The sequence below is a fragment of the Rosa rugosa genome, chromosome 1 (genome assembly GCF_958449725.1).
Source record: "Rosa rugosa chromosome 1, drRosRugo1.1, whole genome shotgun sequence".
NCBI classification, from domain to species: domain Eukaryota; kingdom Viridiplantae; phylum Streptophyta; class Magnoliopsida; order Rosales; family Rosaceae; genus Rosa; species Rosa rugosa.
Genome location: NC_084820.1, coordinates 68,242,756 through 68,268,348, shown reverse-complemented (window position 1 = coordinate 68,268,348; position 25,593 = coordinate 68,242,756). Strand labels below are relative to the sequence as shown.

The 25,593-nt window shown below is 38.2% G+C and overlaps 2 protein-coding genes and 1 long non-coding RNA gene across 4 annotated transcripts; 2 read left to right on the top strand and 1 right to left on the bottom strand.

Annotated features, from left to right (window-relative positions):
- Positions 1–11,938: 11,938 nt before the first annotated feature.
- LOC133726391 (amino acid transporter AVT1I) lies at positions 11,939–13,971 on the top strand. 2 transcript variants are annotated; one of them, XM_062153925.1, is made up of 3 exons: positions 11,939–12,247; positions 12,562–13,169; positions 13,276–13,971. In XM_062153925.1, the coding sequence occupies exons 1-3, from the start codon at positions 12,058–12,060 to the stop codon at positions 13,789–13,791; spliced, it is 1,314 nt and encodes a 437-aa protein (XP_062009909.1). In that variant the 5' UTR covers positions 11,939–12,057; the 3' UTR covers positions 13,792–13,971. The 2 variants fall into 2 exon arrangements, with proteins under 2 accessions (XP_062009909.1, XP_062009910.1); XM_062153926.1 differs by having other exon boundaries at positions 12,090–12,247; positions 12,504–13,169.
- Positions 13,972–14,189: 218 nt separating this feature from the next.
- Positions 14,190–16,120, bottom strand: LOC133726390 (pentatricopeptide repeat-containing protein At2g36730). The gene has a single exon (XM_062153924.1). The coding sequence runs from the start codon at positions 15,964–15,966 to the stop codon at positions 14,449–14,451; it is 1,518 nt and encodes a 505-aa protein (XP_062009908.1). The 5' UTR covers positions 15,967–16,120; the 3' UTR covers positions 14,190–14,448.
- Positions 16,121–16,376: 256 nt separating this feature from the next.
- LOC133718552 (uncharacterized) lies at positions 16,377–16,913 on the top strand. Its single transcript, XR_009850365.1, has 2 exons — positions 16,377–16,663; positions 16,758–16,913. It is a non-coding gene; the product is annotated as an uncharacterized LOC133718552 (long non-coding RNA).
- Positions 16,914–25,593: the final 8,680 nt, after the last annotated feature.

Genomic DNA, 25,593 nt, shown 5'->3' with positions numbered 1-25,593 from the left:
AACCACTCCCACTTTTCATTTTAATTTCCATTTTTCTTTTCCTCACATTTCCACCATCAAAACTTCATCAATTTCTCAAAGGAATTTCAAGGAGCTTCAAGGGATCTCATCTACACCAAGACTTGAGATTAGGTATACTGGGAAGCCATAAATCAAGATTTGTCATAATTACTCCATAGCAATTTGTGACTTGTTCTTGTTACTTTTCACTCCTCTTCACCTTTACCTCTTTAATTGATGTATATTGTTATTGATTTGTGGATGGGTTGTGAGAGCATCTCCAACAGTGGTGTCAAAATCCACCGTGGAGCTCCAACGGATACAAAAGGCAGATATCTTCCTCTTCAACGTACACATCCTTCAAATCCACCGTGGATGACAATTCTTGGTTTCATCTGTCAAATTTGACAGACTTAGGTCATCTGTCATTTTATTTTTTATTGTTTCTCCCCTTCTCCTCTATCGTTCTCCTCAATTTCATGCTACCCAGATCAAAGTCATTCATGATCTTTCTCATCTTTCTATTTCTTCCTACAATACTCAAATCTTCATACCCAAACCTTCAAAAATCATTGATATCAAACCAAAAATTAAATTTTCATTCAGATTTGGGGAAAAAAAGAGGAAGAGAGTTAGAGTTTGGAGTTGGAAAGAAAAACTAAAGAATTGGGTTCAAACAGCTCCGATCACATCTGAGTGTCGCCATGGTCGATCACAGTGTTGAGGTCGCGATTGTGTTTGCGATGTTGGAATCTGGGCTACTTGTGGTTGCTTGGATCTGTTCAAATTTGTTAATATGGTGGCTTTTCTAATTGCCCAGAAAAGCTAGAAGAAGGCGAAGAGAAACAGAAGAGAAGAAGATGGAGAGAAAGAAAGCAATAGTGCAATTGTGTTTTAATTAAATACAATATAATAATAATAAAATATTTATGGATTAAATACTTGTTACTCCTCAAACTTTTGCCTGAAAAACAGTTTAGTCCCTCGCCTTTCAAATTAAACTGGATAGTCCTTATTCTTTCAAATTCTCACACAACCGGTCCAAAACAGGTCTAAAATGACTATTCTACCCCCAAAATCCTTTTTTTATTTTTTCTCTCTTTTTTTTATTTATTTTTTCTGCTTTTCTCTCTCTCCCTCTCCACATATCGATCTTCTCTCTCTTTTTTCAATTTCTTTCTGCTTTTCTCTCTCTCCCTCTCCACAGACCAACCTCGAACTCTTCTCCGCCGAACTGAGGGCCGACGACGACCCCCGACCCGAAACCGCCAGAGATCTAAGTCACCAGTCCATCAGAAGCGAAACCGCCGTCGACCGCTCGGCCCAGACCCGTAGAACCGGCGTCACTTCCACCGTCTCACCCCCCTCCGCTACTCGCCGCTCCCGGAAAGCCCTACCCCGAACTAAGCGACCTCGCTGGCTCAGGTTCGTTCGTATTTTCGGCAAGTGGTTCGTTCTTCTTGTTTTCGCTGGTGGTTTGGCCCAGATACTCATGCGCCTTGCTTACGGCTCCACTTCCACCGCCGCCGTGCCCATGGCGTTTACCGACTTGGAGGGTCGGATTGCGGAGGTCGAAGCGTCGATGAAGGAGACCTCTAGGATGCTTCAGGTTGGGGTGGACGTGGCGAGCCGGAAGATCGATAAGGAGGTCGGAGAGTTGAGGAAGGAAGTGGAGGACAGGGGGGTTTTTTTGGCCGGTGAATTGAGGAAATTGGAGGCTAAAAGTGAAGGGCTGGAGAGGTCCGTGGAGGAATTGAAAAGCGTGGAGTGGCTGTCAGAGTAGTCGTCGGAGGCGGCGGTGCTGCTGAGCCGGTTGAGGGAGTTGAATAGAAAGACGAGGGCGAGGAAGACAAAGACCCATTTAGTGGCGAGGGCGAGGGAGAAAAGCAGAAAGAAGTTGAAAAAAGAGAGAGAAGATCGATCTGTGGAGAGGGAGAGAGAGAAAAGCAGAAAAAATAAATAAAAAAAGAGAGAGAAATTGAAAAAAGAGAGAGAAAAAATAAAAAAAGGATCTTGGGGGTAGAATAGTCATTTTAGACCTGTTTGGACCGGTTGTGTGAGAATTTGAAAGAATAAGGACTATCCAGTTTAATTTGAAAGGCGAGGGACTAAACTGTTTTTCAGGCAAAAGTTTAAGGAGTAACAAGTATTTAATCCAATATTTATTTATTTTAACCTATGGGTTGGAGTGAAAAATTGTCAAAATTGACAATTCCTTGCCGTTGTCAAATTTCAAACTTACCTAAAAAATTTTAACCTCTCCATTGGAGATGGTCTGAGTAGTCTATTTAGGAAGCTAGGGTTTGAGCCCTAGCATGGATTTAATGTAATAAATATTTTTTGATTTAATGGTTTTCAATTTTGTGTTTGACATATGTTATATTCTATAATATTTGGCTTAGATGCATGCTTAGGAGCTTGATTAATTCTTGAATGTGTAGATGAGCATGTCTAGAACAAATTAGGGGACCTAATCACTTCTCTAATTTATGGCTAGGACACTTGTTTAGAACATGGTTAGTTACAATATCAATTTCGATTGCCGTATTGGCTAGCTTGGGAACCTTGATTCTAGGAGTCTTCGCCTTTTGGTGCAACTAGAGGCCCTAATTAACAAGGCTCTAGATTGTCCCCATTGAGTTTCTACGACCCTTGATCCGGAGTAGGAATACCCTTGAAGGAATCTAATGACTCATGAGCCTTGAAAAGCCTTGGGTACGGTTATTGATGCCATTATGAATTGAATGATCATTATCGGAATATATTTGTGCATTAAATTTGGCTAAGAGGATATCCTAGTGACCTAATTTCCATATCTTGATTAGTACCTATTATATTAATTTTTAGTTGCAATTTTAATTTTCAATTGTCAATTTTATTTTTCGCAATCAAACTCAATTTTCACAAACCACTTTCATTGTCCATATCACTTGGTTTGTGAGATTCCGCATTCACTTGTGGTTCGATCCCTTGACCCATTTTAGGCTTGGTTGTTCCGAGCCGAGCATGTAAATAACTTGGTGCTATATTTTAGGTTTTATAATTGTTAGTGACTTAGTAATCGGCACAACCAATGATTGAAGTTAGCTTTTCAATCCTCGTGGTACGATAATTTAGGATCCAAATATTTCCCATTTCTTTGATGACCGTGCCCTTATTGGTGCGTAAGTTGCATTTAAGCACCAAATCAGAAGAGAAGAAAGGATGAAAGTCAACCCAAAAGGCCCAACGGAGCGCCCATTAACCCCCTACACCAGCTCTGGCCCAAACCCAAGGGTCTCCAGGCAAGAAAACCGGATAGATAGTCCGATTGAACCCCGCGCCACCCTCGACAAACCTAGGCAGATCCGTTTCCATCACCACCCCAGGTAGCCAAGGAAGCCTTTTCTGATTCCGATCGAAACAACCCATCAACCTGTCTTCACCTTCTGGATTGACCAAAAAAGGGACTGCCGGCATCGTAGCTGCCTTTCAACTGTCAGGTGGTCGGCCTCTGTCCTCCACCATCTTCGAAAAAACTAAGGAGAAACCTTGGGCCCTGCCCTAGAAATCAAGAACTCAGAACCTTCCCCTCAAATTCACCTCCAATCCGATCCGAAACCAAGGCCGGAGCAAAGCCGCCGCCAAGCAACACAGGCTGGATCGAAACCAAACAAATACTGTCAGAGAGGCCCTAGACCAGGATCGACGATGAGAACCCTCACCGCGTCACCACGATCGCTGATACTCTTACCGCCACCACGATCAATGCAGAGAACCCTCCCCACGTCGCCGCCCTACCTCGCCGCTTCACGATCGCCGCCTTGCCTGAGGGAAAGCGCCGCCTCCAATCGAAACCTAGGTTTCAAAACTGAGGTTGCTCGGAGACACCCCCACCACAATCTTTTATGTTACCGACCATCTCCTTAATAACAAATTACAGGATAAGCTCTTAACATATTATCAGTTACGTAATCAACTTTGTTAAGTCATTTATCGCCTAATCACCCCTAATATAATTCACTTTTCAAATTTTTTTTATAAGTTCAAAACCCAAAAGTTATCTCTACACTCATACTCTTTTAATTCTAACTAACTCTTTTTATGAGACACAAATAGAAAATTTATTCCAAAAGCTCATAGAAGAATTGCTCAAGTTGCACGAAATCATAATAAAGTGTTTTTTTTTTTTGCTTGAAATGTAAACCATCATAAGATGTACTAGATGTAGTTACATCCTTCCCTTGTATAATTCTTGATCCTATTCGATGAAAGTTTCATTCATTGTCAAAAAGAAAAGAAAAGAAAGTATAAAGTTGTCATGACAACTTAGAGTAGACTAGTAGAGTAAATGAATTTTTTGGATCGCATTTCTCAAATGTATTTTCGTTCCTTACATATTTTTTTGGGAAGGTAACATATTTGCTGACATCTTGGCAAATCATAGTACCATTTTAACAAGTTTAGTTTGGTGGGATTTAAAGTCAATTGTTTCAACTTGCAGTACCGTTTAGATATTTCGTTTTCATTAGCTAAGTTTCTTTAATATATGTTGGTGTTTTATCACGGAGATTTTGCCGTTTTGGTTTTGTCCCCCTCTTTTTGAGCAAAAAAACAAAAATGGAATTATAAAGTTATTAAAAAAAAGAAGACCCGTAACACATCCAATTAATCTTATTCTTTTCTTTATATAAGAACGATTGATATTAAAAATGGAATTCACTCCAACCTAAATCTAGTTCACTTAGAGTGAACTAGATTGAATAGCCGATTCTAAATTACAAGATACAAAGGGATCTCAGGAAACAAAATATTTATAAAAAAAATAAAAATAAATAAAATATTTATCTTAGGTTTTTTTTGTGTGTGTGTGTGTGTTTGTGAAAAGAATTCTAGCTAGCTATCAAGAGCTAGACTTCTTGATAATGTATATAGCTACACTTGTTAAATCAAGACTAAAACCTTATAGATGAAGATGTTATCTGAATTGGATTGGATTGAGACTTGCCATAAACATTCCATCTCATCTAATTATATATTTGAAAATTCTAAATTTTATATTGTCGATCTAAATCAATTGGATGGGCTGGTTTGGAATCTCTTAATGTTGTGAGTGAAAAAATACAAAATGAGAATGTTTATGTACTACACACACACACACAAAGGCTGTCTCTATTGCGCACTCGTCGACTTGATGCAAACATTCCATAGTGACCGTTTGATCAACTCGACCGCACATAATTCATAAGAACCCAACTTTCCTCTTTGGGTCTGCATGCTCAATTAGGAGGAAGAGATTCGATCAAGTCGGAGATGGTGGCTGTACGTTTGGATGATGATTAGCAGAGAGAAAGCGTGTAGATCGAAGGAGGAGGAAAATTGTGCTCTTGAATTATGAGCGGTTGAGCTGATCTAACAGCCCGTATGAAGTTTCAGTTGACCAAAAAAAAAAAAAAAAAACAGCCCGTATGGAAGTATGTATTGTGTATTTGTGTTACACCTAGTTATTAGTGAAAGATAAAATAGTTTACTGTAATCTGAGCTATAACTTACTATTGATCCCTCTAGCCAAGTGACCTGTAATAGCTAGTTCTTACTATAACTTACTATTGAGTTAAAGTACATGATTGAACCTTCGTTCTGCCTTCTGAGACTTTTAGCTTTCTATCCAAAAGAAAGATTAATGGCGTACTAGGTTAGCCACTAGTTCAGCAGCCTAGCTAGAAAATGTCATTAAATACAACCAATTATTTAATCTTATTCGTAGAGCTCGATCAGATTAAACGTTGTTGGCGGGTCGATCACTGTGTACTAGCCACGTAAGTTTGCAAATCGTGATTGAAACCAACCCTGGAAGATTTCTTCGTTCTGTTTGTCCCATTTGTTTTGTGACGGTCGTTCCTCATCATGCTTATGTAAGTTTTCGGTGGAACTGCTGTATCCACGCAGCTCGCACAAAGTACAAATTAACTCCTTGGTGAAATATATTGATAGATACGAGGAATCACGTTGCACTTGAATGATACATGAATTACAGTCAAAATTAATTGATATTGGGCAAAGAGACCAAAATTGAAAATTCTCATATATTTTCTTTTTGCAAAATTAATTGAAGAAATCCATCTATAGACTTAAACAGTCTTCCCAGGCGTGGTTTGGCACAATGACTAAAATATCGAATATCGAGGAAATATCGATAGTCTAAAAAATGAAATTTTCGATGGAAATATCAAGGAAATTTCTATTTAAGTAAATTTTTGAAAAAAATGATGGAAATTTAGAAAGTAACATGGAAATCATTAATGAATTTTCATGAAATGTTTACATGATCAGTTACCTATAGTATTTCAAAAAAAGTGTTTGATAAACTTAATTGTCTAATGATTGTAGTAATTTAGAGTATAATAAGATACACTGACATGACAAATAAATGAAATTCTTCATGAGAAATCTCAAAAATGACTTAAATAGGAGATTAGGAGAGTTAATTATTAATTATAATAATATTTTACAATTAAATAGATATGTTCTTGAAACAAACAGGAAAAGAAGTAGAAAATGGTCCATAGAAATACATAGAAAAGTTTTTTTTTTCTTTTCTATAATAGAGCCAAATGTTTACTAGTTAGCAAATTAGATAATCAGAAGATTTATAAGCGTGGAGGGAAAAGAATCAAAGAGCGATACATGACCCTATAAATTTTTAAAGTTTTTCCTTTTTAGATGTTATATAGTTTAGTCGGATTGGATAAGGACAAAAGCTAGTTTACTTTTCACGAGATATCAGACTATCAGGTTCAAACCCCAACCTCGTCAAAATTTGGCTTCAATTTTGGTCGAAATACTTTCTGACAAACCCACATATCGCGAGAGGCGACAATACTAATCTCGAAATTTCGGGAGAATATCAGGAATTTCTCTAAAATTTTGAATATTTCTTGAAATATCACGAGAATTTCGAATATTTCCGGAAGGGTTATTATCACAAATGGTACCTGAACTTTTCCTCTATTTTATCGATGGTACCTGAACTTCAATTTTGATCACAACCAGTACCCGAACTTTTCGATTTCATTTTAATTGGTACCTAAGGCCACCTTCGGTCACTATTCCGGCCAAAAAACCCAAATCTAAAAAAATAAAAAACAAAAAAACAAGTTCAAGGAAAGTCTATTACCAAAAAATCATCACTATATATGATCGCAACCCTTGAAATCATCAAAAATCATCACTATGATCGCCTCCCTTGCCGTTTTTAGTCGGAATAGTGACCGGAGGTGGCTCTAGGTACCATTTAAAATGAAATCGAAAAGTTCGGGTACTGGTTGTGATCAAAATTGAAGTTCAGGTACCATCAATAAAATTGAGGTATAGTTCAGGTACCATTTATGATAATAACCCTTTCCGGAAATATCACGAAATTTCGAAAATTTCTCACGATATTCTCATGGTAAGTCAAAGATATATTGAAACCCTAAAAATACGGAAATATCGCCGAAATTTCGAGAATATTATCGATTTTTCAGTCCTTGGTTTGGCAGATTTATGATGTGCTCATATTTTCCTATATTTCTATGCCTCTTAATCTTGGTTTTTATGTTTAGTTCTCCTTATTTATGATTCATTTACATCTTTTAGTGTTTTTGTAGGTTTGTTCCATAGAAAGAAGAAAAGAAGCCAAAATGAGCTAACAAGGATTAAAAGACGCCCAGGTCCCAGAATCTATCTGTGCAGAACATCCAACTTCCTCGAATTACTAGGAGTTACTCAGATCGAATCAGACAATGAGCCTTATATCATTGGAAAGCTACGGATGTCAACTTTCTGTAGAATTTTACGGATCTCAATTTCGATTCTTCTAGAGCAAGTTATGATTATTTGAGTGAAGATAGGTCGGACAGGAAATCTGCTCGGGAATTTACAACCATTGGTGGAGAACTCAAGTTCCGTGGCACAAGATCATCAATCCTAATGTTTCAAGGAAGTTAATTCAAATGAGTATTCAATGATGAACTTGTTCCAACTTCTACAAGAGATATTTCAAGGTTTTCCCATTCCAAATGAAGAAAAGAATCTAAATCCAAGTTTTACAAGGAAACATGAAGCCAAAGATGAGCAGAAATCTTCCCTATATAAGGGAGCACGAATTTACATGAGAGGAGAGTCTCGGGAGCACAATGTAGACGCCTAAGGAGCAGAGACGACTCATCCATCTTCCCCATCTTTTCCCTTCCATTCTTTTTATGTCTTTCCTATGTTTTATTTAGTTATCTTTTGCTAAACCTTTTTCTAGGGTTAAGATGATGCTCTATCATGATTGTTTATGTACTTTGATATTATATTGATGGATTTATAGTTTCTTTATGATGAATGCTTAATCACTATTTGAATTGATGCTTTATGTTTAAGTTATTTGATTGATCACCCTAGGGCTTTGCATATAGTAATTGGAAGATAAATTTGAATCAGAGATGCAATATAATTTGATTAGCTTCTTGTGATTAAGTGTGGTAAATTACATTATTACTTGAGAAAGACTAATGGTTTGCTTGATTCCCTTGTTTTCTAAAGCGTAATGAGTCTTGCATGTTAAATTTATACCTGAGAATGATAAACTGCATAGTTAGGATATAAGATCTTTACCCGAGAGGGAGAGCATCATAAACTTAAGGAAAACTATGGTTTAGAGTACCTGAGAAGGACTTAGATACGGGAATTATCATCTAGAGAAACAAAAGAATCTATTGATTGCATTGAAACATAAATATGATTGTTAATGGTTGATTCTAAAACCCTAAGTTTTATCATTATTTGTTTATTTCTTTCTTTCTTTAATTTTCACATTATTTGTTTAGTCGAAAACCTTAAAATCATATCTTCTTTAGTTTGATTGTTTATGTGTTTTTGTGTTTGGATTAATTAGGTTAGGATTTAAATTGATTATCAATCCTCAGTTGGAACGACCTCGTACTTGCACACTATACTAACGACGATTCGTGCGCTTGCGAGTTTTAATTAAAATTTCACAACAATTTACTCAGTTCAAGGACCAAAATTTCGAATATTGAGGAAATATCGACAGTCCAAAAAATGGAAATATTGAGAAAGTATTGATATTGGTAAGTATACTTAATCTTCTTTCCTTTTGTTCTAATCGAGGAGCAATTAACGGATATACTTACCAAAGCTATATCCAGCAAAGTTGTTTCATGACTCACTAGGCAAGTTGGGTCTTCGTGATGTTTATACCTCAACTTGAGGAGAACTGTCATTAATAGAATTATTAGGAGATTAGTAGGTAAATATATAGTAGTTACCTATGACTCACTAGGCAAGTTGGGTCTTCGTGATGTTTATGCCCAACTTGAGAGGGATTGTTGACTTGTGAGTCATTAACTCATTAATAGAATTATTAGAGAAGATTATTAGCTAAATATATGTATTCATTAGTTATCTTACAGAAATAAGTTTACTGTATTAGATTGTACTGACTTGTACTACAATTAGTGTGTAGTACAATAGGGTTGTATATAATCCCTTTAAACGATTGTGAATAATACAGCAGAATATTCATTTTGATAAAGCAATCTGGGTTTTATATCCAAAACCAATTGACAATGGATGTAGTAGTCTAAATCCTTACAAACTCATAGACAAAGTTCTCATTTTTCATGTGGGATCTATAATCTCAAAATGTCCCCGCATGTATGACAATTTTCAAGCCATATATGTGAACAACTTATATTAGGTGATATAGAGTCCGTGTGGGCGTGATGCATTCACACGTGAGATAACCCGTTCTTATACTATGATAAAGTAATATGAGCTTCACATCTAAAATCAATTGACAATAAATGGTGTGATCCAAATCCTTATAAACTGATAAACAATATCCCAATTTTTCCCTGTGAGATCTATAATCTCAACAAAAGTCACATGACCGCCTACATTCTCATAATGTTATACTTAACTTCTCATAACATAATAATTTTACTCTTCGAGCATTTTTTTTGTGAGAATTTTCACTTCTCGCTCCCCCAAAGATCGGGCTGGGCATGATTCAACAGCGTCAAACTAGAAAATGCAATTAAATTTTGAAAAAGAAAAAATAATTTTTTTTTTTTTACAGCTAATGTAAAAAAGTTGGTGCAACAGTAAGCACTAGCCCTACGCCTGTGGATATACATGTACTTCGCAAGTATTGCAACTTCAACCACGAAAAACATCATCGAATACTCTCCAGTCTCCACGATTTCTTTCTCTTCTTCATTTTCCTTTTCGGTTGAGCCCATCACCAACATTACGTACTCTTCAACTCTTTCTCTCTTGTCTCTGTCATTTGCGTGGTTTAATTGTCTGTGTCTGCAGAACCATATATGGAGGCTGAGAATCGTGATGGGGTCTCCTTCCTCAACACCATATATTATCATGCAAAAGAATTCGTACTAGAATTCGAAACATGCATGACGACGACAAATTAGTTGATGAAGAGGAGGCTAATGTAAACTGTGACCGCGGCAGTGTTAACATAGTGTTCGTGGCGCTGTGTTGACTGTATGACGTGGCCGAAGACTTCCAGATAGATCCAGCGTTCTCTTGACATGTGTCACCTTATCTCCATGTGCCAGCGGCTGTTTTAGAATTGAGTCGGTAATTATTACCGTAGTTTCTGAGTATAAGAATCAAGCTGAAGATTACCGGATTTTTCTTATCTTAATCAGCAACTCACAGCACCATGTTATCAGACAGCACTAGCAGCGGTTGCAAAACCTGCACGTCCTCCTTTTGCATGACATGTGTCTGGGGACTCAATCCTCATCTAATTCACTTCTTGATTAATCATTATATTTCTGACTCTAATTAACCACGCTTTTATTATGGTGGGCGACAACACCAATTTTAACTTATGCTAATCAATGGATTATTAATTGCCTAGTCGCCCTCTGTACTAGATTTAAGCAGCGCACCTCACACGAGACTTCCGTGACAAAGTTACATATAGAAAAATTGAGAAGATGCTTCGTACTTGGACATTCAGATCATTTTCCATGATAGAAGTTTTTATTTATTAATTTTTCAACTTCCCTAGAAGTCATTTTGATAAGAATGATTATCTATTAGTTCGGTGATATTTCTCATTTACACGTACTATGAGGCTGAGGCTGAGGCTTCTGATTTCCCTATTCCCCTGCCTAAATTAAGGAAAATAATTGCATATTAAAGAATAACCATACTCCTTTTGGTCCCAGTCTTGTATCATAAATTGCAGTGCATGCATCTTACAAATTTGCAGGATAACTTTTAATTTTGGTTATTTAGGTATAATTTTTTTGAAAAAGGGTTTGGAACTCAATCAAGCTGGGAGGCTCATCCCCACGCCCATATTATTATTTATTATAGGTTGTCGCATCGGATGTGACGTAATACATGTACCTCGAGCGCTCATAATTTTTTATAATAATAATAATGGGGCCAAACATGTATATAATATTACAAATTTGTAGGATAACTTTCCTTATTTATGTCTAATAATAATGGGGGCCGGCCAAATATGTATATAATATAATGCAGCACATGCTTCTTTATATAAATGTGGGTCGGATGTCTTCGCTGTTTTGTATTTTTGGTAATCACTTGATTCATTCTGAAAGTAACATATATTGTTCTGTCAATATTTCACAGGATCTTTTTTATTAAATTCTTTGGCCGAAAATTCTATTGTGGATCAAGGTGCAAGTGGACCGCAGTTAGATTGGCAACGTGCGTGTTGCTCACACGCCTCACACGCCAAAAATATGCCTGGTACAGGTGGACCAAGGTCTACTGTCGTGCACACATGCAATTTCCAGCTTCTCGTTCTTTCAGACTAGTGAATCTCCACATTTAATTTAAAACCAAAACAGTATTGGACCCTTAACACCTTTCTTTGGCTATATAGGCTGGCCAGATATAGACTACACGCATATCGATCACAAGCCTCATAATATTTTGTCCTAGGATTGTTTTCGTCTCTGGTTCAAGTGCTCTCTCTCTCTCTCTCTCTCTCTCTCTCTCTCTCTCTCTCTCTCTCTCTGTGCAATGGAAGCTGAACCGCTAGATAAATCGTCACTGACCACTCCTCTTATCGTGGATGAGCGGCAATATGATGAGCCAGGATGCAATGCTAAGCTAGTTGAAGAAGAACTAGAGTCCAACAATTCTCATCCTCAAAGTAAAGCCACAACATCTACTCTCAAAACCTGTTTCAATGGACTCAATGCTCTCTCAGGTTATCTATAATTCTTGTATATGTCAGTTTCTTGTATTTTAATTCATTTTTGACACGCTAGGCTACTAATTAAGCGATAAACTCTCCAACAATTCACTTATTAATTAGTTATTACCAATTTTGTTGGAGCATTTCATGTCATGGTAATTTGATATCGAACGATTGAATGAGTTTTGGGGCATTTATGTGCACCATTTCTGATCTATGAGTAATTAATGTTGCATTTTTGTACTATGTAATTGTTCATGAGTGCCAGCTTGCTCAAGCAGTAGAAAGAACTTCAAAGCCAGAATTGTTCTGTTTTCGGTTTTCAGGAGTTGGGATCCTATCAGTTCCTTATGCACTGGCAACTGGAGGGTGGTCAAGCTTAGCACTTCTGTTTTTGTTCGCTGCTGCAGCCTTTTACTCGGGCTTGTTAATCAAGAGATGTATGGATATGGATTCTAGCATAAGAACTTATCCTGAAATAGGCGAACGCGCATTTGGGAAGAAGGGAAAAATATTGATGTCAATTTTCATGAACTTAGAACTCTACTTAGTCGCAACAGGTTTCCTGATTTTGGAAGGAGATAACTTACATAACATGTTTCCAACCATTGGATTTGAAGTGGAGGGTTTTAAAATTGGTGGGAAAGAATGCTTCATAGTGATTGCTGCCCTCATTGTTCTGCCAACTGTTTGGTTAGACAACTTGAGCCTTCTTTCCTATGTATCTGCTAGTGGGGTTTTGGCTTCTGCTATCATTCTGGGATCAATTTTGTGGACTGGTGCTTTTGACGGAGTTGGATTTCATCAGAAGGGGTCACCGATTAAGTGGAGTGGAATCCCTACTGCTGTCAGCTTATACGCCTTTTGTTATTGTGCTCATCCTGTGTTCCCTACCCTGTACACTTCTATGAAAAACAAAAAACAGTTCTCCAATGTAAGTAATGCTCGAATGCTCAAATTTTGTTCATACTGTTTGCATATTTGGGCTTTGAAATGCTTTGGTTCATACCGAATTTCAATCTGTTGTTTCTTTCTTGCAGGTTCTCCTTGTCTGCTTTATATTATGCACCATCTGTTATGCATCAATGGCAGTTTTTGGGTACTTAATGTTCGGGTCAACAGTTCAATCGCAGATTACTCTAAACCTCCCGACTACCAAAATTAGCTCACAAGTCGCAATATACACCACCCTGGTCAATCCAATATCCAAATTTGCTTTGATGGTTACACCAATAATGAATGCTGCAAAAAGATGGTTTCCTGGTTACCAGAATAAAGGATTCTTTAACATATTAGTCAGTACCACCCTGGTAATCAGCTGTGTTATAGTAGCTTTGGCTGTACCCTTTTTCGCATATCTCATGGCACTTGTTGGAGCGTTTTTGAGTGTCACAGCTTCAATTATAATGCCATGCTTTTGCTACCTTAAGATTTCTGGCACTTATCGAAAAATTGGATGTGAGATGTTGATCATATGGGGTATAATACTACTAGGTGCTGCAGTAGTCATTTTTGGTACTTACACATCTCTGGTAGAAATAATAGGGCATCTGTAGAAGGCTACCCTTATATTTGTTACTGTAGTAGTTTTCTCGCTCATTCTTGTTTCTTCTTAGGCTAGTCTATTGTAACTGACTAGCTAGTGAGTTATTATTCAAGGAAAGCTTAGCTTGTTACTAGCTGAAGCAGTTAACATTTACATTGATCAATTTCAGGATTTGAAAGTCTTTCCTCAACTCGTAAAGATAGTGTTTTTGGTTAATGTCACCTCTTATGAAGCAAAAGTATTTCATAATCAAGATTGGAAAACAAAAAAGAAAGGGGAGTCAAATTCACACTCTGCATTTGACAATCCGTATTTCCTTTGTTAATATCTTAAGTTTTGTCTTTTTGTAGTGTAGATTGTAAAAATGTGATGTTGAGATACCAAAAAATGAAACATCAAGTATGGATGGATCAAATATATGGAATTTCACTCCCCATAATTCTCTCTGTCCATCTTATATATGGAATTACAGGCTTGCAGCTTGCTAAACCAGTGAAGCAAATTAGTAACATATGCTCTGATCCTGTATTGGATGTAAATGAATAAGAAATTCTGTGCTAGAATAGCAGATATTGAAGTTTGAAAATGAAGGGAAAAAAAATCAAAACTTTGCTATTCCATCATGAGATTTTGAAATGAAGGAGGTCAACTCATAAGTGATTTTGGACTACATGTCAACCAACTTCATGTGCAAGCTCAATATATCTAGTATCCGATAGATATCCTCATAGTCAGAATGAGAATCATAGCCAGAAAAGAACTTATGGATGGATCCGCCCAACTCAACGCTGCTCTCCCCTGCCCTCTTCTTCATCCGTTTTTCTTTCATGACCTTCCTCAAATTGGCTGCTTTGTCCCACATACCAGTTTCAGCCAAAAAGTTTGCCACCATCACAAAATTCCCACTCCTACTCGGCTCCAATTCAAGCAATTTCTCTCTAACTTTATTTCCTACCCCTAGTTCGTCATTTACATCATGAGTACTGCATGCACTAAGCAATGTTCTGCATATGATGGGATCAGGTTCAAAGGGCATGCTCTTCATGAATCTATAAGCCTCCTTCAGACGGCCAGAACGCCCTAAGATATCCACCATGACACCATAATGTATCATCATAGGTGTAATTCCATAAACATGTTCCATTTCATGAAAGTATCGGTATCCATCATCCACCAGTCCAGCGTGGCTACAAGCACAGAGGACTCCGAGAAATGTGACATAATTTGGGCATATCGAAGAGTTCAACATCTTTGGGAAAAGCTCAAGCGCTTCCTTGGCAAACCCATGCTGAGCTAGGCCTAGAATCATTGCACTCCATGTCCACACATTCCGCCCCTCCATTCTATCAAAAAGCAACCTGGCATAACCCAAAGCCCCAGATTTCGCATACATGTCGACAAGCGCAGTACCCAACTGACAATTCAAGACCAAGCCCCTCGCAATTACATAGGAGTGAACCCCTCGTCCTAAGCTCAAGTTCCCAAGCTCGGAGCACGCATTCAACACGACCACCATCGTAGTCTCATCCGGCTCAAACCCACACTCCCTCATCTTCAAAAAATATACAATCCCATCACTCAACCGCAAATTATCAACGCAAGCGGTCACAACCGCATTCCACGAAACAACGCTCCTCTCAGACATTCCATCGAACACCTTTACTGCGTCCTTGATCTTCTTGCAATCCCCATAAAAATGAACCAAATTGTTCTGAACATACAAATCACAGTCCAAACCCAACTTGAAAACATATCCATGAGCTTGCCTCCCTTCTTTCAGCGCCGGGACCATGGCGCAGGACTTGAGAAGAAAAGGGAATGTAAGCTTGTTGGGCCTAACTCCACGGCGGAGCATTGCGCGAAAAGCCCAGATGGCCTCTCTGGGGGAGTCACTGGAGGCGTAGCCTCGGATGAGGAAGTTCCAGGAAGACGGCGGCGAAGCATGGGAGTGGTGGAGGAGGGTTCGAGCGTAGGTGAAGTTTTTGGCGGGAGATAAAGCGCAGAAGCGGATGAGTTGGGTGAGGAGGTAGGGGTCTCTGTGGAGGCCAGAGAGTTGGATTTGGGCGTGAATCTGAGAGAAGGGTTTGAAGGAGAGGCAGAGGTTGAGGAGGAAGAGACATTGGTGCTTCTTGGAGCCAAAGTTTGAATTACAGGTTTTGGCGGGTGGGATTGGAAGCCGAACCATTCATTAGCAAAGTGGTCACACTCGCTCTCAAAATCCAGTTGAACCCTCAAAACAAAACATATATCAGGTGGACTGTGGAAGAAAGCCCAAAGAATTTTTCTGGCAAAATTGGTTTTGCGATGGTTAGAACTTAGAAGAAAGCCCACAATAAAGTAATGATGAAAATGAAAGAGTAAAGATATTATAAGATGGAGAAGATAAAAGGGTGAGGAACTTTGCCGACGAATTTTCAGCTATGAGAAAAAAGAGGAATGATTTTTGCAAACGTATAAATTAGGGGTGGGCTCGCGAGACCGAAAACCGAAAAAAAAACCGCACCGATTCCCGAACCGAAATCGGAAAAAACCGGACCGAACAAAACAGCACCGAAAAGCGAAAAACCGCACCGCACCGCACCGAATCTGGTCGGTTCGGTTTTCGGTTTCGGACCGGCCGAAACCGAACCGAAAACCGAATACCCTTAAAACGAAGTCGTTTTGTATATGTATAAATATAATGCGGAAACCCTAAAAACCTAAAAGCCTCAATCCGCCTCTCTCGTCTCAGTCCCTCTCTCTCACTCTCTCAGTCTCTCTGTCCCGAACGAGCTTCGAACTCAGCCCCTACCCCCGACCTCTCCCTCTCCCTCTCTCTCTGACCCCTGTTAGGCTAACAGCCTCACGTACTCATCCGCTTTCCTTCTTTCAGTCTCTGAAAGGTAAGATCGGATCCAGAGTTATAGGTTCCAGCTCCGTCTGCAATTTGATTTACAACGATCTGAGCTGATGTTAAAAATCTTTGTGTGTGTGTAGCTGCTGGAGCTCCAACCGTCTGCCGCCAATCGATTTCGAAGCAAAGCTCTGACCTTTCTCTCGATCTGAGCTTGACAGCTTGGTAATCAAATCAACACATCTGGACGATCTCGTCATCTCCCTCGCACCTTCGCCGGAATTCTTCGGCTATTGCCGGTAAGCAGGTATTATGAGATCACAATTTCGAAACTAAAGATGCTTCTTCAGTCCCTAATTGATTTTCTCCTTCAGTAAAACCTCTCAAATCGAAGTCAAGTTCCGATGGTGGTGCAGCTGGTCTGAAGATTAAATCAAGTTCATTATCAGGTAAATCTCTTTTTTCGTTTCATGAAGAATGAGGGTTGGGGGTTTCTGCCCTTCTGAGTTGTTTTTCTATGTAGTTTTGATGTTTTTCTTTTTATTTGCCAAGCAAGTTAAAGCAAATCATGAACTTGTATAATTAGTTAGCTGTAGAATCAATTCAAGTTAAGTGTAACAGTGGGTTACAGGTAGGTTGAGTGGTTGATCACTGATTACTATTTTTGTCAAGCAAATTCCTCTCTTGATGATTCCATTATCATTTACAGAAAGAATTGCAAAGTTTAGCCAAATTTATTAACTTAAAACATTGTGTGATTTTGATACAAATCCTAGGATGATTACTATCGAGTCTGTTTTGGAATGTTTACTATTGTGGAATTTGATAACTGTTATGAACGAACTTGCTGGTTGCTGCCCATAATGATATTTTGAATATGTTTGTTGTTTTGGAATGATATTTTGAATGTGTTTGTTGTTTTGGAATGATATTTTGAATGTTTTGGACTGGTTTGTTTTGCTTTTCTTCCTCTATAATCACGTTTCTGTTTACTGATTTGAATAGGAATAATTTGCATAGCTAGAAAATGAAGAGGCAATCTAAATCAGCTGCTACCGGTTCGGGTACTCATCCGAAATCGACTTCATCATCTCAGGTATGTGCTTCTATCCTAAAGGGCTGCTGGTAATCTACTTATTGTGCTATGGGATTTGGATTTTCTGGAAATTTGATTTGGATTTGAGATAATCACATTACACGTGTTTATGCTATATATATATCAAGATTGTTTGCACTTTGCAGTTTGATTTTCTGTTTTGTGCTGGCATTATTGCAGTTTCTGCTTTTTGTTTTATGTTGTCATTAGTGCAGTTTCTGTTTTGTGCTTAAAAACTGCAGTTTCAGTTTTTTGTTTCTTATATATCAAAATTGCTTCTGTTTGAGTTTTGCACACCAAAACTGCAGTTTTCGTTTTCTGTTTCTTATATATCAAAACTGCTTATGTTTGAGTTTTGCGCACCAAAACTGCAGTTTCAGTTTTCTGTTTATTATATATCAAAACTGCTTATGTTTGAGTTTTGCGCACCAAAACTGCAGTTTCTGTTCTTTGTCTCTTATTGCAGTTTTGGTATTTTGTTTATGTTTGCAGTTTCTGTTTTTTGTTACTTATTGCAGTTTCTGTTTTGTTTTGCAGATCAACATTAGTGTTGGTGAATCTACAACACCAATACCTCCCCACGAAGGAACTTCTACTGCAACTCCGGAAGTTCAAGGAACTCAAGGAAGTCAAGCAACCGAGCTTGCAGATGATGGAAGTGTGGAAAGCATCCTTGAGGCGTTGAAACGAAAAGAAGGGTCAGATATTTGGAATCATTTTGAGAGGGATGTGGTGGATGGTAGAATTAAGGGTAAATGTAATTATTGTGGAAAAATTTACTATGCCGATCCTAGGAAGAATGGTACAACCTCCCTTAATAATCATATGGACAAGTGTCTAAAGTATCCCCCTAATATTGAGATGATGAAAGCTAAAAGACAAAAGATTTTCTCTTTTAAAAAGCCAACTACTGAGTTGTGTACTGTAGAATGCACTAAACAAGAGCTATCTATGTTATGTGTGGAGTATATTATATTAGATGAGCTACCATTTTCTCATGTGGAGGGAGAGGGGTTTAGGCGTTTTATGGGTAGAGCTCTTCTTTTTTGGAGAATTCATTCCAGTAAGACAATAGCAAAGGATGTCCTTAAGCTTTATTTGGGGGAAAAGGAAAAATTGATGGATCAATTGAGTAGATATAGGTTGTCTCTTACAACCGATACTTGGACTTCTATTCAAAACATTAATTATATGGTCCTCACTGCACATTTTATTGATGATAATTGGGTGTTGCATAAGATAATTTTAAATTTTTGTGTGATTCCTAGTCATAAGGGAGAGGCTATAGCTAAGCTATTGGAGGATTGGTTGTTGGAATGAGGTATAGAGAAGATTCTCACAGTCACCGTTGATAATGCTTCGTCAAATGATGTTGCATTGAAGGAGTTGAGTAGGAGGATAGGTGATTGAGGTGTCCCTAATGCACTTTTGCATAAAGGGAAGAATTTGCAAATGAGGTGTGTCGCCCATATTCTTAACTTGATTGTCAATGATGGGTTGAGTGTGATGAAGATATATATTGGTGCCATTCGGAATGTGGTGAGGTATGTTAGATCCTCCCCACAAAGGCTTGATTTTTTTAAGGAATGTGTTGAAAGGGTGAAACTAGAGTGCAAATGGCTTGTGATTTTGGATGTCCCTACTAGGTGGAATTCCACATTCTTGATGTTGGAACGGGCTTTGAAATTCCAAAAAGCTTTTGATAGAATGGTGGATGAAGATGCGGGTAATTTTTGTGCATGGCTTGAAGGTGCCAAGGGTGAAAAGCCAAAAGAAGGGCCACCGGCAAGTGTTGATTGGCAATATGGGGAGCAATTTATGGATTTCTTGAGACCATTTTATGAAATCACTTTGAAGGTATGTTGTTCTAATTCTCCTACCGTTCATAGTACTTTTGGTGATATACTCTCTATTTATGGTCTCTTGCAAGAACAAAAGAACCCATGTTTGTCTGAGATTGCATCACCTATGCAAGACAAGTTTCTCAAGTATTGGGGTAGCTTTGAGAGCTTGAATAAGTATCTATTCATTGCTATTGTTCTTGATCCACGTCATAAACTTGAGAAAGTTGTTGACTATTTTGAGATTCTTGATGATGGGGATACGGATGAAAATGTGGAAGCTAACACAAAGACTGTGAAGGATCTCTTGTATGACCTTTACAAGGTGTATGAGGAAGAGGGAAGGGAAAGTGGTGTTGGTGAGGTTGTTGGTTCTCAAGTATCAAGTGAGGGGATATCTAGTTCAAGTAAGGGTCTAACGGAGTTAGAAAAGAGATTGAAAGAGAATGAGCAAAGGAGAAGAGCAAAGAAAGCCGGGATTGTAAACAACGATGTGGATAGATATCTTGGAGATCTTATTGAAGGAGATGGTGAAGACTTTGACTTGTTGAATTGGTGGAGGGTGAATGGAGTTTGTAAATATCCTATATTGGCCCGCATTGCAAAGGATGTTCTAGCTATTCCGGTGTCAACCATAGCTTCGGAATCTTCCTTTAGCACGAGTGGGAGGATTATTGATCCATATCGTAGCTCCCTAAGTCCTAGAATGGTGGAGGCCTTGATATGTACACAAAATTGGCTTAGGAGTGAAAATGTGTATCTACATCATATGCCTACTATTGAGGAGATGGAGTTGTGTGAAGAAGCGGAAAGAGGTAATTGTTTCTATTTTTTTAGTTAAAGTTTTTTGGGTTAATGAAGTTGTAATATTTATGTTATATATGATTGTATGTATTTCTTTTCTAATGTTGTTTTTTTTTATTTATTCTCTTATACTAATGTAGAGATACTTAAGATGCCATGTGGAGCTGCAGTGGGGAGTAGTCGGAGCGGAATGTTACCTCCAAAGTCGAAGACTTCATCTTTCCGAGCTTGAGATCATGCCATTGCCCTCATTCATATGTTGATGTTGGTTCATTTTTTTTTGTGATGTTTAATCTTTTAGTGAACTTATACATTTTTAATTTGTGAGGTTAGTGTTGATGTAATGATGGACTTTTATAAACTTTGGACTCTATATTTTTTTACCATTTCATATGTTGATGCTAGAATTTGATGGATTATATCAATTGAATTATATGGACTATGGAGTATCGAATTATAGATTATATATTGTCTAGTGAAGTACAAAGCATGCATTAGTAAACTTGTAAACTTCTTGTTATAGATTATTATTATAGGTTTCAAGAAACAAAAACTTCTTGAGTTACAATACCAAAGAAGTAAATTTGGTAACAATCTGTTTTTCAAAAAAAAAAAAAAAAAAAAAACCGAAACTGGGCCGAACCGACCCGAACCGTTCGGTTCGGTTTGGTTTTCAGTGCCAACTTCTCAAAACGCAAAAACCGCACCGATTCTAATTTCGGTTCGGTTTTCGGTTTAGGCTCGGAACCGAACCGAACCGATCGGAACCGAACCCACCCCTAGTATAAATAGATTTTTTAGATGATACAAACTATTATAACTGTCACGTATAAACACGTTCAAAATACGATGAAAACAAAAGCAAAAGTAAAATAATTTGCATGTGCAGCTGAAAACATTCGTTTATGTGTCAGGCTTTTTCTTAGGCGGAATATTCTAGATTTTGTTTTTCCACTTTTCCAAACATAAAATAGGCTCGGAGTCAACATTAATATATCTGATCCTAAGAATACCATTGTTGCGCACCTCGTTATAAATGTGACGAGATACTAAAAATTTGAGGCATGTGGACTGAACAAATACTGATTTTCCTCTGTAGATTTCTCTATCTCTCTCTTCCATCTCTCTTCTCCCTCTCTCTTTTTCCTCTCTCAAGGATCGCGATATGGTCAGACCCATTAGGCGACACTATCTAGCGGTGGCCTATGGGTATGTCAGTCATAGATCTTCTTCAACAATTTTGGTACTTCAATGGTTTCATAAGATCGAGTTGCCCACCTCGCTATAAATGTGACTAGATATTAAAAATTTGAGGTAAATGGACTGTAGTACAAACATTAATCTCTCTCTCTCTCTCTCCTCCTCCTTTCCACTCTTCTTTCTCTCTCAAGGATCATGATATGGTCAGATCTATGAGGCGATACTATCTAGTGGTGGCCTATGGCTTTATAAGAGTTTGCAATTCTGGTAATTGGTAGTCTCTTAGCTAACTTATCGGATGGTTTTGAAGTTCAAAGCTATTATACTTCACTAAAAAAACTTCAGAAATGTGGTCTGCTACAATCATGTATATCCAATGTCACTTATGTATATAGCAACATTTTCTTTGATGCAACAGTATCAATTATCACCATAGATGGAAAAAATTTTAAGTATTGAATGTCAAATACTATATCTTAGCTAATGGAATAGCCATGCCAATTTATATCTTCAATTTATCATAATTTCGGAAAAAAGGTTAGTGAAACATAATTCCAATTTCCAACCCACTCAAGTAGCTAGAAGGACTTCGGCAAAAGCATAGGGATATAAGAGTAAAGTCCGCCAACATAATTCCGAGTTGGTCTAACCGCTCAAATAAAGCCAAACCCGGCCAGAAACGAACGAAATAGAAGAAGCACAACCCACGCACTTCTGCATGAAATTGAAATTAGGTGGCAGAAACCTCGATTACGCGTCGGTGTTCTACCCTGCCCTCAGCCAAATGGACCTTTAACCTTACGCAATTCACGAAGCTGGATCAGGGTCCGACTATGGGACATCCGAGCCTATGCCCACCACCGGCACAAACAGCATTATAAATGTGACCAGCTTCTCAACCAGTGGTCATGCAAAACACACACTAGCTCGTTGCTGAGTTCGAGAGAGAGCAAGAGGTCTGACCAGAAGAGATCTTATTCTTCTGCCTCTCTCGGTTTATAATCTTACCATTTGCTGGCTAGTTCCTACTCTTTTGCTTTTGCCTCTTAGGTCTTTGTCTTCTCGATCGATCTTGTTCTTCATTTCTTAATCTCTGATGCTAGCTTCTCGCGCAGGTGTTATTATAATGGAGAGTTCAAGCAGTTAAAGCTTGGAGGTGTCAGTCTCCACCGTCGCGGAATCAGTCAGAGAGGAAGCTGGCAACATGCCAGAGGACGACCGATCCTCTTCCGCCTCCTTGACGACTGTTTTGAGCCCCGAGTGCCGAATCTGTCAGACGGAGGACTCCATCGACCACACGGAGGCTCCTTGCCGGTGCAATGGCACCCTAAAGGTATATATATGATATACACCACATGATACAGATGCATGCATATAGTAGATTACTCGTATACGGGGCTCAGTGTGAATCAATATGATTTACTTTTCTTTATTTTGATATGCGCGCAGTTTGCGCACAGAGATTGTATCCAGCGATGGGTCAATTCTCGTTTCAAGACTACTTGTGAGATCTGTAACCAGGTACATACATAACCTGCGCACAGAAAATACGTACATTAGTACTTGTTTTGGATAATACGTACCAATATTTAATTGTGTTTAATTTTGTCTGAAACGTAGCAGTATGAGGGTGGTTATAGAGTAACGGTGCCACCACCTGCTAAGCCGCCGCAGCCTACGAGCTAGGAGGGAGATTGAGGAGATTAGGAGGGTGATGGAGGAGGCTGAAGGTTGCATGCAGCGGCAGCAAGAGCAGAATTATACCTCGCTCGACTTAATGCGGCAAACAATACCGTTTTAAGTCGAAGTGCTCTTTGCCGCATTGCTATCCTCGTTGTAAGCCACCCTAAATTGATTGCTTAATTAAATTCATCAAATAAATGACAAAACGAAATCTTATATATCTATCGCGGTTTTTCTGTTTGTTGTTATAGGTTATCGGTTTTTACATTCTGATCATAGCGAGTAACGTAGGCGGCGGCCTTCAGATTCGGATTGGACAGCCTTCACCTTCGGCTTCACCGTCACCTTCACCTCGGCCTCAATTATCTCCTCAATTCACCAGGGATAATATATAATAGTCCAGGGTTAGTGTGGCCGGAGTTACATTTGCATCTCCTTTTCTCAATTAATTATCTTTTTATGAACTCACTTTTCCATCTCTCGTCCGTCTATTGTTTCAAACTTTCAATTGCGCAGTGATTGGCGTTTGTGGGGTTGAGAACAGCATATAGTAATTAATGCTTATATATGTTGCTGTGGTCGTAAGTTGACTATTAATCTACATAATATAACACAATCCATTTTCAAAAAAAAAAAAAAATGTGCAGCTTGATTATTGTTATTTCATTAAGATTAACATCACAGTTCATCATTATGATGGTGGCTCTCTCTAAACAGGTTTTGGCTTGCAAGTGCATGGGTGGGTAAGGACGGCCCGACAAAAATTGGTTCAGATTAATTAAAACAACCATTTAGTCTTCATCTTCGATTTACTGAATCAATCCGAATTTCGAGTCGGAGGCTGATCCGCCCCCGTCAGAATCGCAATGGCATTGCAGTTGATGGATAACTGAAGATCTGTATCTGTGTATCATCATGATGAATATGTGTAGGTTGAATTGATAGTTTTTGATATCGAGTCGGAGGCTGATCCGCACCCGTCAGAATCGCAGTGGCATTGCAGTTGATGGATAACTGAAGATCTGTATCTGTGTATGATCATGATGAATATGTGTACGTAGGTTGTATTGATAGTTTATGTGCTGGATTGGTATGAGCAATGATGGTTGCAAAGAGCACCATGCAATTGATGCTTCAAGTACTCGAATAATCGGTTCCCTCAAATGTAAATCATGCAATGTAATGTAGTGACTGATGAGTTATGCACTTCCGCCTCCTTGACTTTGTAATGTGGTGACTGATGAGTTATAGGCAAAAATATACGTTATAGTGAAACTGAAACTCGTGTATTTTGTTTGTGGATGCCTATTTTCATTGAATATACATAACGTATAAATTTTTCACGTACATTCTATTTGGTTTTCATGCTGAGTAACGACAAAATTTTACATATAATTTTTCACATTTTAAAAGTAAGATTTTTAAGTTTGTCAGAATCTAGATGATGAGCATCACATACTAACATGCACATCATCACAATTTTCCACATGCTATTACTGAGTAACAACAAAGTCATATATAATAGTGAAATTACGTATATTCTGTTTGTAGATGTTTATTTTTACTGAATATACATAATTACACTGTAACGTATAATTTCTCCATGTGCCATTCTATTTGCATAAACAAAATTTTACATATAATTCATATACCAATTTTTTAAAGTTATGTGATAGAAATATGACGGATGTGATTTTATTACATGTTTTATTGATTCTGGTACTAATTTGAAGATCTTATAATTAAGTTCAAACGTGTACGTAATATTTTTTTTTTTTTTTTTTTTTTTAACAAATAGAAGGGATTTCTTTACACGGTGAAGGAGTCATAAGTAACTTCGCCATTCGCGAAGCACCTTCCATAAGTTCATAACCGTCAAACAAACTCAGGTAGCAAAAATACTGAGCAAAACAATGCGCTCAGAAATTTCATGTAATGGTAGTAATGTACCAGAACCAGAAAAAAACCATTCAATTTGCGCATCCGTTTCTAGATATGGCCTCGTGAAATGGACTCCATCTTCGGTAATTTTGCAATTTAGTAACTTGCAAAATTACTAAAAAGGTGAAGGAGACATTAGTAACTTGCCAAGACAATCCAACCTTCTATAACCGTCAAATTTAAAAACAAACCCAGGAAGCATCAAAAACAGAGCAAAAAGCAACAAATACTGAGCAAAACAATGCACTCACAGAAATTTCATGTGATGGAAGTAATGTGCCAGAAAAAAACACCCAATTTGCGCATCTGTTTCCAGATCTGGCCTGGTGAAATGGGCTTCATCTTTGTAATTTAGCATGGTTTCCAGGCAGGTTCAGGCTCAAAGTCAGCTTCGGTGTGTCCGAGCCTAACCCA